The following is an 18,107-nucleotide window of genomic DNA, read 5'->3' as shown; positions in this document are numbered from 1 at the left end:
TAAAGACAGATTATGTGCAATCTAGCTAGGCTGAACTTCCATCTATGATTTATGGTAGGTGAGAAGCAGCCAATGACTCAAGATGAGCATGACAGGGTCACAGATGGTAAACTGCATCAACACTACTGCTGTGCCTGATTGTGGAAGGTGTCGGTGAGAAGTTGAAATATGACCCAGGGGTTACAGTTTGAGTAATATGGCAGATTGATGAGTTGAAAAGTTCATCAGATGCCAAAAGACTGCACAGTGTACTTATACTACTTCATCAGGATAATTGCGTGATAAAGCCTAGAGTCAGTGCATGGTATTGTACCTGGAATGTGCATGTATTTATATTATCCTTTTGAAAGAGGGCTGGAACACAGAGGCCTTGTTTTCACAGCTCATCTCACACACATACTCATGATGGCTCTTTCTTTCGACCTTTTTGAAAGTAGTTTAGATAGTTGGCGCCACTTAACCATGTCTCCACCTTACTGATATTAGCAAGAGAAGAAAACATAATCACTGAATCTTACCAAACACGTTGCAGAATTATCCAATAGCAACATTGTGTTTGTCCAGCAAACTGAAGCAGCATCTCCATAATGTCTGTTTGTGGGTCTGTGTGTGTGTGTGTGTGTGTGTGTGTGTGTGTGTGTGTGTGTGTGTGTGTGTGTGTGTGTGTATGTGTGTGTGTGTGTGTGTGTGTGTGTGTGTGTGTGCCTGTGTGTTTCAAGTGCACATGCATTGGGATGCAGTTGACTGCATACCTGGCTTTGAGTGTGGTTCAAAAGCCCAGTATTTGTATCCTCCCAAACCCTCCAAGCTCTCTAATCCGCTTCACGCAGCAGTGGTAGCAGTCACCCATGGGCCCAAAACAGCACAAACAAACACACAGATACATGGGTAGAATAAAGACCGACACACACACATTCTCTCACAGATGTAAATATCGCTTCTCCGAGGGGAAGGATCTATGCATCTGAAGGGTCTGAAGGGAAGAGAAATCTGCAAACAGTCAACAGCTTTTCTTTGCTGTCAGCTTAAACTGTGTGTGTGTGTGTGTGTGTGTGTGTGTGTGTGTGTGTGTGTGTGTGTGTGTGTGTGTGTGTGTGTGTGTGTGTGTGTGTGTGTGTGTGTGTGTGTGTGTGTGTGTGTGTGTGTGTGTGTGTGTGTTCATCTCAGCAGTCCGTCGTCTTTATCCACAACCAAACACTTGCTGGGACATTTACTTCAAACCAACACATTTGCTTTTGAATTGTTGAATTGTTGTGTAGCTGTACAGAAATCTATCCGGTGAACCTCTGACCATGATGACCATGATGATGGGGAACATAAACATAAGAGATGAGGAGGGGTGGTCACTGTCGCCCAATTTAAGATACATCCTGATCAAGTGAACATTTTGTGAGAATTCTGTATAAAAACCACATGTTTAATTATTGTAATGTATAGATATATATATCTATCCACGTGTTTTATGCACATGAAAAAAAGAAATGCTTCAATAACAATAATACATTAACTGTATTTGACACTTCTCAACAGAGCTGCCGGCGTCGGGAGAACTCCCTAGGTCTAGAAGACTCATATAAAGGCTAGATATGTTGGTCGCAAACAATGTGATTCTCCGTCCCTTTGATGCAAAAAAGGGTTTGGTCTGTAATTCATTAGGACTGTGGAGACACCTTTTTTCTAAAAGCACTACAGTTATTGTCCAAATCAAAGTAGAGGGAGGGATAGAGGTATTCTTCTTGTTTCTGGAAATATTGGAACAAGTGTCTGTATGTTTTTCACCACGAGTGACTTTTTAGCTGCAATGATTATACCTGTGTCCTCGTATTGTATTTTATATATTGTTTTTGTATTTGTGTTTGTTGCTATATGGACCCATGAGTCTGAAATAAAGGAATATATATAAACAAGAAAAGGAGCAAAACACTGCAAACAAATTCACTGCAACACCACAAACCAAGGTGAGAGTCGAAGTGCATGTGTGTGTGTGTGGAGCCCACAAGGAACTTTACACTCCTTTGTTTAGTGTGTGTGTGCCCAGTACTGTATGTGTGTGGGTTTGTGTTGGAAAGCATTCATCTATTTCAGCAGTGACTCCTACCTCCATCATATCTATCAGCCACAGCAGCCTTTCCTACAGGGGGGAGAAGGAAGGGGACATTTTTTGGAGGGGGTAGAGGTGGGCGTGAGGGGGTTATAGATGTGGAAGAAAAATACAACTTATCAAACGTCAGTCCAATGACTTTTCAATCTCAACTGGAAGGCATTGAAACGTGTCATTGTTCAGCCCCACAGGGTCCACTCCAGAGCAGGATCTTTTCTACAGCAGTTTCTGTTATAATTCATGGAAATATATCGCACTAAACCCTCTCTGTCTCTCTCTCTCTTTCTCTCTCTCACACACACATCTGAACAACCAAGACAGGAGGCAGACCAAAAAAATAAAACAGCAACACTCCATCCATCAAAATTGTTTGTACCAGACTGAACTGTTGCTGCACTTTCAAACATGCCAGAAAAACAGCAGCACGTGGGATATAAATTCCTGAAGAATCTGAAAAGAGGCGACCCATTTTCTCTCCATTACATGCACATATGGACACATGTTCTGTTTCCACAGCCACTAATTACATCGTTAGGAAGCTAGATTGTGATGATGAGCCCGGCCTACCCGCGCAGAGCTGAGGGTGGTGTTGGTCATGAAGCTGGCGGAAGACGAGGTCAGCGTGTCCGGGTACGACACCATGGACATGGAGTCTGGTTGGAGCGCCGCGGCTCCGGCTGTCCCCTGGCGCGCTTTCAGAGCCTGAATTTCCCGCCTCAGCACCAGCGCGTCAAAGTGCTCCAGGTCCTGTGGGGTGACCAGGCCTCGCACCTCTGACAGCAGAGAGAACTGAGGGGGGGATCAAGACAGGAGGCAAAGGTATGATGCAACAGACTTTGGGTGGGCGGCAAGATAAACCTTAAGGACTGAATCATGCTTTATCCCTGCAATTCTGTTGCACCAAAACGGTGAACCTTTTTTTCTTTAAGCCTTTGTTTAAATGTTGGTTTAATCCTCTCCAAAACCAGATTGCAATCGGGTCTGATCGAGATTGAGCTTTAAGAATATTAGCATTTGCGAGATGAGAGCTTTTTCCTGAGGTTTCAGATTTTTCTGAATTATTCCGTCCTCTACATACAAAACTGAACAATAGCTCGACCATAAGAGTGCTTTTATAAGAAGAGATATGTTTCTCTAACCAGTTAATGCTCAGTTTCAAACTTGCTGAGATTTGCACAGTGGCTCTACATAAAGTACAAGGCAGCTAGAGAAGCTTTCTGTGGCTGTATTACACAAAAGTGTACTTAAGAATTGGGAAATAAAATGCATTTGATCTGTTTTTCTTTTCCAAGGTGAACTACTGCAGACGGCTGTGAGAAATTCAAGAGAGTTTTAAGAGCAGGGATGAAGGGAAAACAAAACAATACTGTAAACATCAGCAAAAAGCCTGTGCACAAATCTCAAAAGAGCTTAAGAAAACTTAAATTCAGACCTCGCAGCAATCACACACAGAGACTGTACAGGAGCTCAGAGGGCCGCAGAGAGAAGATTGATTCTCTTTTGATCTCTCCTCTCTCAAACAGGCCTCCACGTCCTTCACCTTTGCGTGAGTGTTGAGCAGCTCGAACAGCGCCACGACCAGCTGCTCCACGCCGATGTGTGCGTCCCGGTACTCCTCCACATAGTAGCCCATGGTCTGGCGCTCCGTCTCGGTCAGCAAGTGGCGCGCCTGCTCCTCCAGCATGCCCCGCGACTGGTTCACCAGGCTGGACAGAGTCACCTGTGAGCCCGCCACGCCTTTGTAGAACCCCGGCTGGAGGAGATGGAGAGAAAAAGGCGTTTTATTTCCTTCATCGTTTGAGATCCATTTTTTCAAATGTATTTATTGTTCTTTTTTTATTATCATCTATCTTGTTTTTTTTCGTTTTGTGGGTGATGGAGGGAGAGAAAGAGGGCGGTCAGGGAGAGAATCAAAGCGGTGAATGTCAGCAGCAGTAATGTAAGACTTCAGGGAGAGGTGGCGGGGATGATGGTTTAGAGAAAGAGAGGGAAGTAATAGAGAAGAAGAGGAGGGTGGAAAGGAGTGAAACATGAGAAGGAGATTGTGGAGGAGGAGGGTGGACTATAATCTCTGTACATTGCACATTTTCTCTACACTGTGAACTTTTGCCCAGACACATGTCAAAAACTGAACAGCTCTCTCATTATAAAACAGTTACATTGTATATAATTATAGTATTTTTTCATCCTTTCAATGTCATTTTTCCATTCTATATTTATGTTTCCTGCCTTTTTTAATCGTAATATGTTTGTTGCATGCAATAAACACCAAAGCACATTTCTTTCTCTGTGAAAAACTACTTGGCAATAAACCTTGATTCTGATTATAATGTGATGGGGAGGTCGAGAGGAAGAATGGGAGAGAGGGAGGAGAGGAAACAAAAACACGGAGGGTGTGAAAGAGTTTGATGGAGAGGACGGAGAGAGGAGGATGTGGAGGATGAGAACAGTCTGGTGTGGCTTTAACTGCAATGATGACGGCGGTTGATGAGGGAGGAGGAGACAACAGGAAAGCAGGAGGAAGACGTGATGGGGAGCGAAGACAGAGGGGAGATAACTGCAAAGGCCCAGAGATGACAGAGTAGCAGGAGGAGGGTTCGGGAGGAGAGAATGGCAGGAAATCGATCAGGGCGGACAGGAAAAGAACAAGGACATTAATTACACCCACATTCACTCATAATTTGTATCTTTCCCAAATGTATAAATTATCATCCTTCCTCCTTCCTTCTGTCCCGCCATCATCCATTATCATTAATGCTTTGTGGCATTAACACCACACCTTGCAGCGGGACACAAACTGTCACGTTCACACAAGTGGGTGGCAGGATGGTATCTTTTAATTTTTTACAGCTTTCATATCCATCCCCGGTGTGCCAGCTGGCTTCTCTGCCAGTCAGAAGGACGCCACTCTGGCACTTGAGGAGCTGATGATCTGCCAATATCGCTTCTCTTCTCCATATCTGGTCCTTTTTTTTTTAACTCTCTGCCCGTTTTTTTTTCTCTTCCAAGTTATCTGCTTGCGAACATGCGGCTTCTCTGTAATTAACTCCTTAATCAAAGGCACCACTTCAAAGTCACAGCTTCGGGGTCTGTGTCTTCATGCGTTCGTACGAGACGGAAACAGGAGGAGGGAAAAGGGCCCCGGCTGTCGTCTTCTCCTCCATCTCCTTCACTCTCTGCCTTCACCTCCTTCTCAACTCCTGGCCACGCTCGCCCCTCCGCATCGTCAGCGCTAGTCCTCCCAGTGTCCCTGTTCTGAGCAGAGCCAACAACTGTTTAACGGCCAAGGTGAACTCAAGCGCTACACTGCCTGCATCTTAATCATCCCAATGCTTTACGCCAACAAAAAAATCCTCCTCAGCATCCTCGTCCCGATTACTGAACTCAAGGGCGCCGCGGGGGGGAGAACCAACGCGAGGCCCAGGAGCCGGCGGCCCGTCTCTCGCTGTCCTATCGGAGGGCAGATCGACACTTGAGGGGAGCTAATGGAATCGGTCGTCACTCAACTGGAGTGGAACACCTGCAGTCTCCCGCTAATGAGCTCTGCTGGAGGAGGCGATGCGCGAGGACGGAGAGATAGGAGGCTTTTACTGTGAGACTGCCATTGCAACAGCTAATGGACACCCAGCAGCGCCGGTTCGTTTGTTGGACCCGATCCATCTCTGAGGTTACTCCCTGGCTGGGTTTCTTAAAAGCCAGATAAGCCGATTGGCCCTTTTAATCGCAGTGACCACCACCAACAACGACTACGACCACTGTCGACATCGAATTGATGAAGAGCAAATCAGATAACGCCGGATCTGGAAATGTCACACGCCTTATCGCTGCTATAGCTTGTATTTTCCAATAGATACGAGACTATTGTCCTCTTTGTTTCGTAGAATCTCACCTCATCTTAACTTCGAGGACGAAAAAAACCTCTTTCCATGCAAACACTTCCGCTACGCCTCGCTTATCTGGATGACACTGAGAATATCTCATGTGATGACTCATCTGAAGGTTTCCGGAAAAGGCAACATCGAATGGCTGTCTGGGTTGCTGGGATGAATAAGCCCACATGGTCGACCAAACAAACCACAGATTGGCTTTGTGGTTTAAAAAAAACGAAAACACAAGGAGGTCTGTGGCAATTCTGAGGAACAAACAGGTAAGTGACTATTTTAGCAACCAGGCAGTGTAACGTGACACCTCTGACGCAGGTGTTTGATTACCGTTCTAAATGGATGCGGCAGGATTAAACTGAGTAAACATGGAGTCTTAGCTAGCGAGCACAGAGCGAGTGTTATTTTTACTGCTTCGCTGATTTTAACGGCTTACTTTTGACATGTGTATATCTAGAATTTGCATTTGACTGTTAACCAATATTCATGGTAATTACCATTATTCTGTCTACATTTATGGCATTGTGCGCATTCAGTTTTTGCACCCTATTGATCATCTTTATGGGTTTATATTTTATTTATTTCCACTTTGAATCGCAACTGCTGCACAGTAACGTCCCCTGGGATGAGTACTGTTTACCTTATTACTTATTTACCAAAAAAACAGCTTCTCATTGACCACCGTATACAAACTCTATTTCAAATGCGGGCTAACATAAGCTACAGTGAGGTAAGTTGACTTGCAGGACTTAGAGACAGAGAGAGAGAGAGAGAGAGGACCAGAGAGGGGGCGACCGAAGCTGCACAGCAAATAAAGAGATGTGGAGAAGTCGCAGGTGAGCGAGGGAACAGAGCTCCTCTCTCCTCCCTTTCCATCTACATCCAGATTATGTTTTCAATATGACCGCGTCTGTGATCAAATTGAGTTCATTCGTGACCTTTGAAATCAAAGTTTTTGACAAATTAATTTTAACTTTAAACCGCATCTCAAGGTCTTCATCAGTGGATGGATATTGCTCATGTTGTCATGGAGCTCCGTTGTCAGTGCCCAATCAATGGACAGCTAGGAAAGAAGACAAGATAAAATCTGATGTATAAATCTTACAATAATAAAATATATGCAATTTGACAGTCACTGCTTGTATTTAAACAAATACATTTCTTTGGGTGGCATCAAAGTCTTTTATCAAAAGGAAAGACGGGCAGGGACCATCTCTCTCTCCCCTCGGCCATAATGCTCTGATATCATGTGACCAAAGTTCCAAATAGAGTGAGGACAACTGAGCCATCTCCCACTTTTAATCACTGATTAAAATCCAATCACATATAATACACTTGCGTCGACAGTGTGTCTACCCACTACATTACCCTTTATAAAACATTTTAAAAAAGGAAATAGATTTGTGCTAAAGTGAAGCTTTCCATGATTTCTCACATCCCTGCACTCTAAATGTGTTTGCACCGGGAGGACATTTTTCTCTCAGGGAGTTAAGCACTTTTCTCAGAGAATAACAACCAGATGAGGAAAATCACTGAGAAGAAATGAGAGGAAAGATTGCCATGCCAACGCTACAAAAATGGATTGCACTTGACGGTGGCACAGATTGTGTCTGACCTCACGGGGGCAGATCTTGGTATTAAAACTTGAGACCTTAAGAGAGAACAAGTGCACTTCCGCCATTTTAGTCTTAACGCCTAATACATTAGCTTCTTAACTCCATTACCGCTTCCCAGCTGACAGAACGGTGAGGCCTATACGAAAGGTTTATGAGCGTCTAAAAAGCCAGGAAGTTATGATCACAGACATATTTAACGGCATCACTGGCACTCTCCACAACGAAGCCTTGGGTGAGTGGGTTGGGATTTTATCACATTACAAGCTGTAAACACTCCTCCATCACATGAAGAAAATAAAGGCCATCACTGATAACAATAAAAAATATATTTTCAAGCAATGGAGTCCGATCTCGTCCGCTGCTCAACCCTCAGCCTCAATCTCATTCTGAACACATCGCCAAGGAGTGTGATGGACCCCGCTCTTATCGCGATCTAGGACTGCTGATCAACTTCATCAAGGGGAGAAATAGTGGTCGCTTATCACTGCAACAGCTTCTCCAAACCCTTTGGGCCTCTCTCTGTGTGTGTCATGCTCAGAGGGGGGACATCTGCTAAACTCTTTCATGCATCAATAAACTAATTATTAGCATACATTATATATTACATATTATATAACAGAATTACTCCATGTGTTTGGATCAGAAATGTATGTTCTAATTACCTAAGCCTCTTATAGCGCAGTCATTCAAATAGACTGGGCTGGGACCCACAGGTGGGTCGCAGGATATTTTATTAGTGTCTGCAAAGGAACTTGCATAATTTCCTCTTTTATTTAAGATTCATTTCAGCATATCATGAGAGAGCATAAAAGTTCATGTTGTTCTGATAATTGAAGTCAACTTAAAATCTACTAAGAAGGAAGGAGTGGATGAGAGGAAAAAGAGCCTGTTACCGTAACGCCACAAAAATGCATATATGAAGTATTTTACATGTGTATATGTTTTCTATAACACAAGTTATTGTTTATCAAAGGTGTATCTCTTTAAATGGCTGCTTAACCTTTTCAAGATAACATGTGGTCATGCAGACAGTAAGAATGATCAGGAACCTTCATTTATGCACAATTTCACAATTTTCTGAATTGGGCAGCGATGGTTTCTACGTTCTAAAAGAGTTTTTAAAAGAGAAAAGGATTTTGGGAAACACCCTTATACAGGACTTGCTGATAGTGTGCATGACCTCATGGCTAAAGGACAGTATGTCAAACCACAATGCATCTCTGCTGCTAATGATTGATGACATGTATTATACATTACCGTAGAGATAGAGGTCATTTATACACAAACTGACATGAATCATCCCCTCAATCACGGACACGACTGAAATCACAATTGGCAGATTAGATGGCGTAAACCTCTGCGGGCATTGTACGCCATAAAACACGTTTGCATACTTATACTTATTCATGAAGGATCGCACTGGTTGAAATAACAGTAGCTTTGTGGCAAAGTCGTTTTTTAACCAGACTTACGGTCATACAGTCATGCTAACGTGTGAGGCTGGATCAAATCTTCTGCTTTGTGCCGAGACCAAGATGGTACCTGAGTTAACCAACATCTCTTCAGAGAGACTTTACTTTTACTCTACAACCCCCGTCAGACTCACTGTCAAGGCATTATAAAGTATTTATATTGCTCCTGAGCTCTCAGTTTATCTTCTTTAGTTCAGACCGTGATGAGCTGTGTGCAGACATATTTCAGACGTATAAAAAGAGGCCGGCGGGCAGGATCTGTTCATTTTGACATCACTCTCTCTTTCAAGCATTGCTGCAACAGTGCTGGCCTCCAGCTGGCAGAGTTGAAGAAATTTGGATTACTATAATGATTGATATTACGTAACGTGCTGCAAGGTATCTTGTCTCTTTAAACCACATCAATTCCCTCAGCAGTCTGAACAGAAAAGCAGCCGTAACACAAAGCACGACATGGCCACCGTGTTGCCGGAAGTCTGGCAGGTTTGTTTTTCCAGCTCGAGAGAGAGTGGGATACTGGACAGTACCGCGGGCACAATTGTGCAAATAAAAACATCTCGACGTAACAACAGAACTGAAACCCCACACCCTAAAAAGAGCTTCTCTTCACAAGGACTAATGGTTAGCTTTCCATGCTACAATATGATCTGACATACATACTTAAAATGATCCTAATTCCCACATGTAGTACCTTGCTACTGAAAAACAGAAGACACCTGAGAATAAAATGTGTCTTGTTGGCCAGATAGCTTTGCAAGGCATGCGTTTTCAGGAGGGGGGGATTTCTCTTGAGGTTCAGCTCCAGTTTTGAATACCAACAGCTGTTGCATCTATTAATGCCTTCAGGTTTCGGCAAAACCATTTCAAGTTTTTCAGCTTGGTTGTGTATGAAAACTGTGTGTTCACGCCTACTATCAACCATTTTATCGCTGGTATTGTGTGTGTTCACCTTGTGAGTCTGTCTGTGAGTGTTAAAATGTTAAAACTACACTGGGGTGTAGTTGGGATCAAATTGAAGGCTGAGTTCCAAGATGGGTGTGATCAGAACAAGGGCGCTGGAAGTAAGGAAGTGGGGAAGTTGCCCCCCACCCCCTTCCACTTCACACTCCTGGTCCAATTCGCCATTGAGGGCTGGTGTGATCCCATCACGAGTCGGTCTCCAGTTATTACACGCCGCCAATAATGTTTTCACCTCGTCAGACTGTGTGTGAGTGTCTATGTCTGTCTGTGGCTCCTTCTCCACTTCCAACCCGCCTTGCTCGATACACACACCCGTCATCAAACTCAGACTTCATTTTGATTTCAACAGCACACCTGTAAAGTGTCACACAGTCACAGAATCTGTCAACAGATGTATACACACCCGATAAAAAGTACTCAAAACCTCATCTGTGGTAGTTCCTGCTACAGCAGGTGTTTCCAGAACAAACATTTTGTCCACACACACACACACACACACACACACACACACACACACACACACACACACACACACACACACACGGTGAAAACAACACAAGTAGGGCTGTAGCGGTTGAGAAGAAGCAAATTAGGTTTGACTGACAAAAGCAATATTTACCCTGTGTTATTCGCTGTAGTACATTTTGTTGTCTCTCAAACAACATTAATTTGCTCTAGATCAGGGCCTAAATGGGGCCAGAGCAGATCTAATGATTGAGAATTGCTTTGTGACCTATCCTTAATTAATTAGCTTATCGGTCTAGCTTGGCCTTTGGGCTTCAATTACAGGATGGAGGGAGAGTGGGGAGTCGGAGTGGGGGGTGTTTGGAGGGACAGACGGTGTGACCGCTGGGATGATACGAATCTACGGTCACCAGTCGAGGGAGGGGCGGCAGGAGGACGGTGAAATTGATAAAAGATGAACACAGATCTCTTGGCTTGTTCAAGCAGCACGATCAGCGGCAGATCCATCTCAAAGATATTAATATTTATGTCGAGGATGCGTTGACATAGTGTGAGGTTAGCGGTGGGCGTCGGCTCTCTGGCTCACGTGGAGAAGCAGCAGGGCTGTGAATCACCTCTCAACCTGCTGCCCGGCCTTAAGGCGCTGCTGCTACATATCTTTCCCCTTTAATGGGCTCTCTGTCTCCCTCACTTATACACACACACACACACACACACACACACACACACACACACACACACACACACACACACACACACACACACACACACACAATTTAACCCTCCTTGCTTTGTGCTTTATATTAGAGCTTCTGAAAACGTATACAAAACATGGCAGTCAGGTGTTCCAGTTCATCCCAAAGGTGCTATATGGGGTTGGGGAAATATTTATTCATGCAGCGGTTTTTGTGGCATAGTTTTTGCTGCACAGTTGGAAGCACACTATTGTCTAAAATGTACCTTCATGGGAACAAAGGAGCTCAAACCATGAAAAACAACCACAGACCAAAAATACTCCTCGTCTTCAATTAGAAAAAGAAACATCCTTTGATATACTATACATGCTCATGTATAATATATATCAATACAAATTGAATTGAGAAAAGAGAATCTGCTTCATCAGGACTGTGTGTGTGTGCTTTAATCATATTTGATTGACAGCAGTGTCTTCCTGGCAACACAAGCAAATTCAAATTCAGATTTTTAAATGGATTTATCCAGCCAAGAAGGTCCCATTGAGATACAAGCTGTCTGCTTTCAGGGAGTCTTGGTCCAAACGGCAGCATACGCAGATTCACGTAAAACTATTTTGCTGAAATGCATATGAGTGGAGATGCACCGATACTGATGCTGAAATAAGGTTAAGGATAAGGATAAGGATGTTTATTGTTATCGTAAAAAGATACAACAAAATTAAGTTTGCAACTCAGTCCGTTCAGGAGTAACAAGGTAAAAGGACATTACTGATTTAAAACATTAAATACATATATAAACGATAAAACACAGGTATCAATGGCTTTAAAGTGACAAGTGGGCTTTGTTAAAGTGTCGTTTTATTGCTTATATTTATGGTGGTGGGTGGGAGTGGTGAGGTGATGGAGGAAAGTGCTCTGGGGAGAGAGGTTCCTCAGCTAATTTAATAATGAAAATAGCTGGATTGGGTAGCGCTGACAACAGGCTGATCTGGTATCGGGTACCATTATTAAAAAAAATGACATAACAATTCATGTTCAAGTCAAACCTGATTTTGCCTGGCACATAATCCCTGTCACTTCCACACAGAGAGGTATACATTCAACATTGGTATTGGATCGGTATTCTGTATCTGGACTGAAAAAGCTAAATGGGCGCTTCCCCAACATAAAGGCAAGCAAGGGAAAAGAGTAAAAGAAGAGAGCCACAGAGACCATACCAGCGATATTCAGTCAAGGATTATTTCAGACGGCAACACATTTCCTTCAAAGCAGTTTGTAAAAGACCTTAAAATGTATTTAAAGAAGGAAGCACATCTAAGGTAATGGTATTTTGCAGCTAATTCCATGCCCAGGGTGCATACAAAGAGAAAACTCTGAGGGCACCCCGGGGACAACTAAAAGAATCCAATTTGTAGATCTAGTGCTGTAGTTGCTGGTATGAAAGGTTAAAAGGCTTGAGATATAAGGGGGTACTCTGCCTAACAATGTTTTGGTCGTAGCATTTGTACTCCTCGGGCACAGAGAAGACTATTGCCTATGGTAGAATATAGAAGAAGCTTAAATAGAGACCCAGCGGGAATCCTTTGTTTACTGTAAGTGAGTCTGCGCAGTGCTGTTTACTGTCTAAGGATTTGATGATATCATTAGTAATTTGCATAGCTGCTGCTATAGTGCCTGATTTAATCTCTGATGGAGATACACTGGGAATAATAAATACTGTTTTAATTGGCCATTTACAAGGCATTCAAATACTAAACAGATATTCCAGTCTGGAAATGGGACTGTAATCATTCAAGTCATAAGCGTCTCCGCCCCTGAAGAAAAGGAGAACCACAGCTGATATTGGGAAAATCCTCATCTGCAGCCATTTGTTGACTAACTTGCAGAACTTACCAGGTTCTTCCAGATATGTTTTATTTATTTGAATAGTAAAAAAAAATAGTCACATTTTGAGTTTTATTTTTTTAAATATACATTTTTCTTATGCAAAGGGTTTTTTGTTGTATTGCTTTGGCTCAGACAGCATCTCTTTGTCTAATGAAAGAGCTTAATGGTTGTCTTTCCCAAAGATCATTTAAATAGTGTGTTTATCCCACATAGCCATGAATGGGGATTTAAAATAGCCAACAGCTAGATCCACATCAGCCAATTGGGACACCAACCCACCCTTTATACCACTCCTGTCGCCGCTGTAGATAAGCAACAGTGGGTGCTGCCTTATATGTGGTGTCCGCACGGGGCCTGTGAGAGAGAACTACCTTTTTCCAACACAGCCTAGTGTGCAGAGAAATATAAAATAGACAAATAACCAATCTGGTTTCATGCTCGTCAGATTCATAGTGTGTTCGTGTTGGACCGCAATGGACAGAGGAAGACGCTGACAAGCAAAAAGGGCCTGTCAATGAAAATACGATGACCTAGCAATAACACGTTTACTCGTACGTATAAAAAAATGCATATATGCAGAGCCATTCACACGCAAACGCATGCAAACACGGACATGTAAGCATTAGGATGTACACACATGAACACGTTACACAAAGTTTCCCACCGCTGAAGCGCGGAAAGTTGACCATTTGTCTGGGAGATCAAAGGACCCCATAAAAACAACAACATGTATTTTCAGCAAGGTCAGTCTGTCAGAAGCAGGTTTGAATTGGATGCACAGCATGGTTCAAACAGCGTGATACAAGACCAACAAAATCACAGTGCTCGTAATAACAGTCAGGATCCAAATCCTTTCAATGACAATGAGGAGGGCCGTACTTTCGAGCTACAGTAGAGGACAAGAGCAGGTAATCGCTGCTGGCTTAAAGGTATTGACAATGTGACACATGGTGAGAGGAGGACCGGACACCGCTGGGTTCCTGACAAACCATCTACTGAACACATGATGCTACTCTGCCCTACAGTGTGCCGATGATGTTTTTACTTGTTTGTATGTTTCATTAACGTCATGAGATATGGTAAACATATCACATTGTAAACAGTAACGTTATGAATTATAAAAGGTTATAATTAACTTACTAACTTTTTAAATACATTTTCTATCAGCCACATTTGAAGAAATTCACTGAAGAATGAAACGAACGGACGGACAACCAGATACATAATTCCTTGCCGGCGAAGGCCATTACCTTGAAGGCATAAAAGGGGGGATTTACATGGGTGGGTGTATTTCTATGAGCGACCCTCTCAAAACTATGCTGCATCAAATTGCACCAGGTGCTTATCACTAATGGCAGACAAAGGTGTCCTCAAATATTTTGAAGACCTGCTTTTGAGTATAAATATCTCTTTTAAAAAGGAAAAATGCTGAATTGCTGCAATTTCATAAGTCCAGGGGCGCAGCGGGTTTTCATGAATTGTCGAGGCATTACTTGGACGAACACCGCTCTGTTTCATCATCTGTACTGCCTGGCTCTGCTGTAAATAAGATATATAAGAGCTGGGTAGTGGAGCGAGGTAGCCATTAGTATTGTCGTAATGTTTCTTTGATAGCTACAAAGGAAAAAAGAGGTGAAAATGTAGCAAATACGGGCTTTGAAGCTGAAGATAATGATTTATTTTGAATCTCAGAATTAGCTCTTTCACTGCTCTCCTCTCGTTGAGAGATTTCTAAATGAGCTGTCAGGGTAATGTCTCACTCCTGATAAGACTTTCATGTTATGTCTCGCTTTTAAACCTGAGTGGATGGAAAAGTGCAGGGCTGCCCACTCGTAGTAGATTAGTCGACGAATGGTCGTTGGTCAGATTGAACGACCTTTATCGTGCTTTCTTGGTTTCCCAGCCAACTGTGGAATTAAGCCGAGATGCCAAACAATCTCAAAAACGCTTTGACAAATACAGTACAGATTCCCCTGGATGATGCTGTTCAAACGGGACCTTTAAAAAAAAGAAGCTGAGTTTAGCACCAGGACAAGGTATTATGGGAACATGTATTTCTGACCCCTCTTTGCTGTGCAGTCTTTATCTTTGGTTTTTTTGGTCTCGTAACCTCACAGTTCTGGCAGTTTTTTTTATCAAAACAAGTTATTTCTCTGCATAAATAAGCGACTGGATGAGAAAAAGCAAGCTTCCTGGAAATCCTTGGAGAGGATGAGAAACCAAGTAGCCATAAATTCCCCGGGCTGCCTAGTGGAGGCTGCTGAGGAGCAGAAAATGCTTTCCACACACAAGCACCACCACACAGTCTGTAATTCACCCGTTTGTGTCCTGTGCCCTACCAACAGTCAGTGTTGGAATTCTTTTAACCACCATGACGATGTTTTCCAAACCCTTGACCAAGCACCACCTACACGTAACCAGACCTCAACCACAGCTGCTGATAAGCAAGCACTGCCCCGTCCATACACAATCCATCCCAGATATTCATCTGAAAAGGGCATTTTTGACAAAAAGGGCACAGAGCTGTGTGTCGTATGGCTATGAATTATTTTTAAAACCTCTTTGCACCAAAATCTGGTGAAATTGTGTTCCTTTTCCATGCAAAATACCTCCCACATCCAGCGTGTACCTCTCTCTCTCTCCTACAGTGTTGCTAGGGTACATTGCCTCCCGTCTGTCAGGAGAAGAATGTCCATCAGAGCTTCCATAATGAAAAGTGAGCTCTCCCTGTCACCTCCCTCCCCTCTCTCTCACCTCCTTTCTTTCTCTGTCGTCAGCTGCTGTCTCCTCCAACCTTCTCCTCTTATTATTTCTCCTTTCCTATACACGTTCTTGCTTTGCAATGTCGCAGGTAAAGTCAACAGTAAAGTTAGGAAGAAGTACACGGTTTGGCGAGAGAGATTAAGGGGTAGTTTGGACTTTTTTGAAGTGCTGTTGTACGTGGTATACATTCAGAGTCAGTTTATCACATACGATAGATGGTGCTCGGCACGCCCCCAGAAACCGAGCAAAGGAGCAAAGCAAGGTACTGCTTTGGACAGGGGTAGCAGCAAAATATATTATAGACACCTACAAAATCAATATGAGTGTAAGTGTACACTAGATTTAGAATATTTTCACTGCTTCACTTTGCTGTCAGAGAGCACTTTCCAATGGGAACTGAAGCCATTATCTGTGTTCTCTTCAAAGCCACTGGACTCCTTTGACAAAAACATTGATCTTACCAAGCAGAGCTGGGGAGTTGCTGGTCCACTGCTGCCTTGATCCTTTGTGCTATTGTGTGACTTTAGTGTTTTAAAGGTTTAGTTCTGATTCCCCCAAGTCACACAGAAACACACACTAACTAACCAACTGGGGCAGTGGATCAGCTACTTTTTGTGTTCTGCGAGGTGAAATCACAGTTTTTGTCAGTGTCATGGTGTTATAGAGAGCGTTGATATAAGTTATCTGACTGCTGGCTGTAGCCTCAAGGTCAGTCTGACAGAAAAGCACAGCAAAGAAAATATCCTAGAAAAATACCAACTGTCCCTTTAAGGACAGCTTCATGGTGTATATATATATAGGGTAATAACACAGCCTGTTTTGCTGATGGGGTGTTTTTGATAGCCTTGACAAAATGGCGAGATGGTATAGTATGTATTGATGAGCCTGTTCTGGATTGTAATGCTTATGGTGGATCCATAAAGACTTAAACATGATGCATACAATCTGCATGCAAAACCCAAAGTGATCTTTTTAGCCTACTTCTGGGACAGTGCTGCTCTCAGTGCAGATAACCTGCTATACAGGTATAATGCTATATACCATCGATCCCAAATTAAAAGATATCAGTGACCAATCGTCCATCAGTGGCCGAGTTAACAGCCAGATGGATTAACATCGTCCTGAGAGAAACCCACAATACCTCTCGGTGTGTAAACACACACACACACACACACACACACACACACACACACACACACACACACACACACACACACACACACACACACACACACACACACCTAGTGGAAATGAGTCGGACTTTGTGTGCTTCTTACCTTTCCTGCTGCAGAGGCTCCTTTGTCCATCGAGAAGCTGCAGAGAAGCAGAAGAAGAGGACACATTAATCACATAGTCCGTTCTCTCTCTCACACACACACACACACACACACACGCACACACACACACACACACACACACACACACAGATTCTCTTGTCCACGTATACGTACACAATATGGTCAAAACTTGAAAGAGAAATAAAAAACGGCATCTAAATTAAAAAATGAATGAGTTATTAGCCCATCACTCTGATTTGTGCAAAACTGCAGCAGCGCTCTTATAGACAATTTACAGTACATGGATGCTTTTCTTTTCTATTTCTTTATGACCTCCACCTGACCCATGACATTTCATGTGGTCTCAGTGCTGAGTCAGAGGGGATTTGTGTGATTGAAGATACTTCAGTCTGCTCATACAGTACATCATGCACTGATACGATGAGGCAAAACATGAAAATCTAGTCACTGGCAAACTGATGAGCATATACAGAGAGTACATTCCACCAATTATCTCTCTCTCTCTCTCTCTCTCTCTCTCTCTCTCTCTCTCTCTCTCTCTCTTTCTCTCTCCAACACACATACACACATTTTGGAGCTTTGGTAAAGAGGATTTGAAACATCTTGACTGACAGCTTTTTATCTTTTTGAATACATTTCTCATTTACCGTAGGCTGATGCAGTAAATTCACACTACCACAGGTTTTTTAAATCTTTGTCATGGCTGTCATGTTCCCCTAGGAGATATTGCAGAAACTGCTGCACATACAAGCTTTTTTTACTTCTTGAATTGTGAGACGTCCATGTCCTCCAGTGAGGCTTTTAAATAAATATAAAGCACAGACATCAAAATGTATGTCACAGACGCACATCGACGCGCTCTCTCTGCAAACATAAAAGTGTTTTGAAATGTGTGTGTCATTTTTTCAATCCCGTATTCCGGCGCAAGTTAAATGACTCGAGCAGATGTCTTTAAGTGATCACGAAGTA

At 43.0% G+C, this 18,107-nt stretch overlaps 1 protein-coding gene across 1 annotated transcript in view; it reads right to left on the bottom strand.

Annotated features, from left to right (window-relative positions):
* whrna (whirlin a) overlaps nt 1–18,107 on the bottom strand; it is a gene marked incomplete at both ends in the record, with an annotated part of 120,500 nt that overhangs the window by 11,604 nt on the left and 90,789 nt on the right. The window contains 4 exons of the mRNA XM_079235437.1: nt 2,099–2,131; nt 2,669–2,890; nt 3,642–3,854; nt 17,118–17,154. Of these exons, the coding sequence (XP_079091563.1) occupies nt 2,099–2,131; nt 2,669–2,890; nt 3,642–3,854; nt 17,118–17,154 (505 nt within the window). The remainder of the gene's footprint in view (nt 1–2,098; nt 2,132–2,668; nt 2,891–3,641; nt 3,855–17,117; nt 17,155–18,107) is intronic.

The sequence above is a fragment of the Taurulus bubalis genome, assembly GCF_910589615.1.
Source record: "Taurulus bubalis genome assembly, chromosome: 19".
In the NCBI taxonomy this organism is placed as follows: domain Eukaryota; kingdom Metazoa; phylum Chordata; class Actinopteri; order Perciformes; family Cottidae; genus Taurulus; species Taurulus bubalis.
This window is presented reverse-complemented; position numbering and strand designations above follow the sequence as displayed.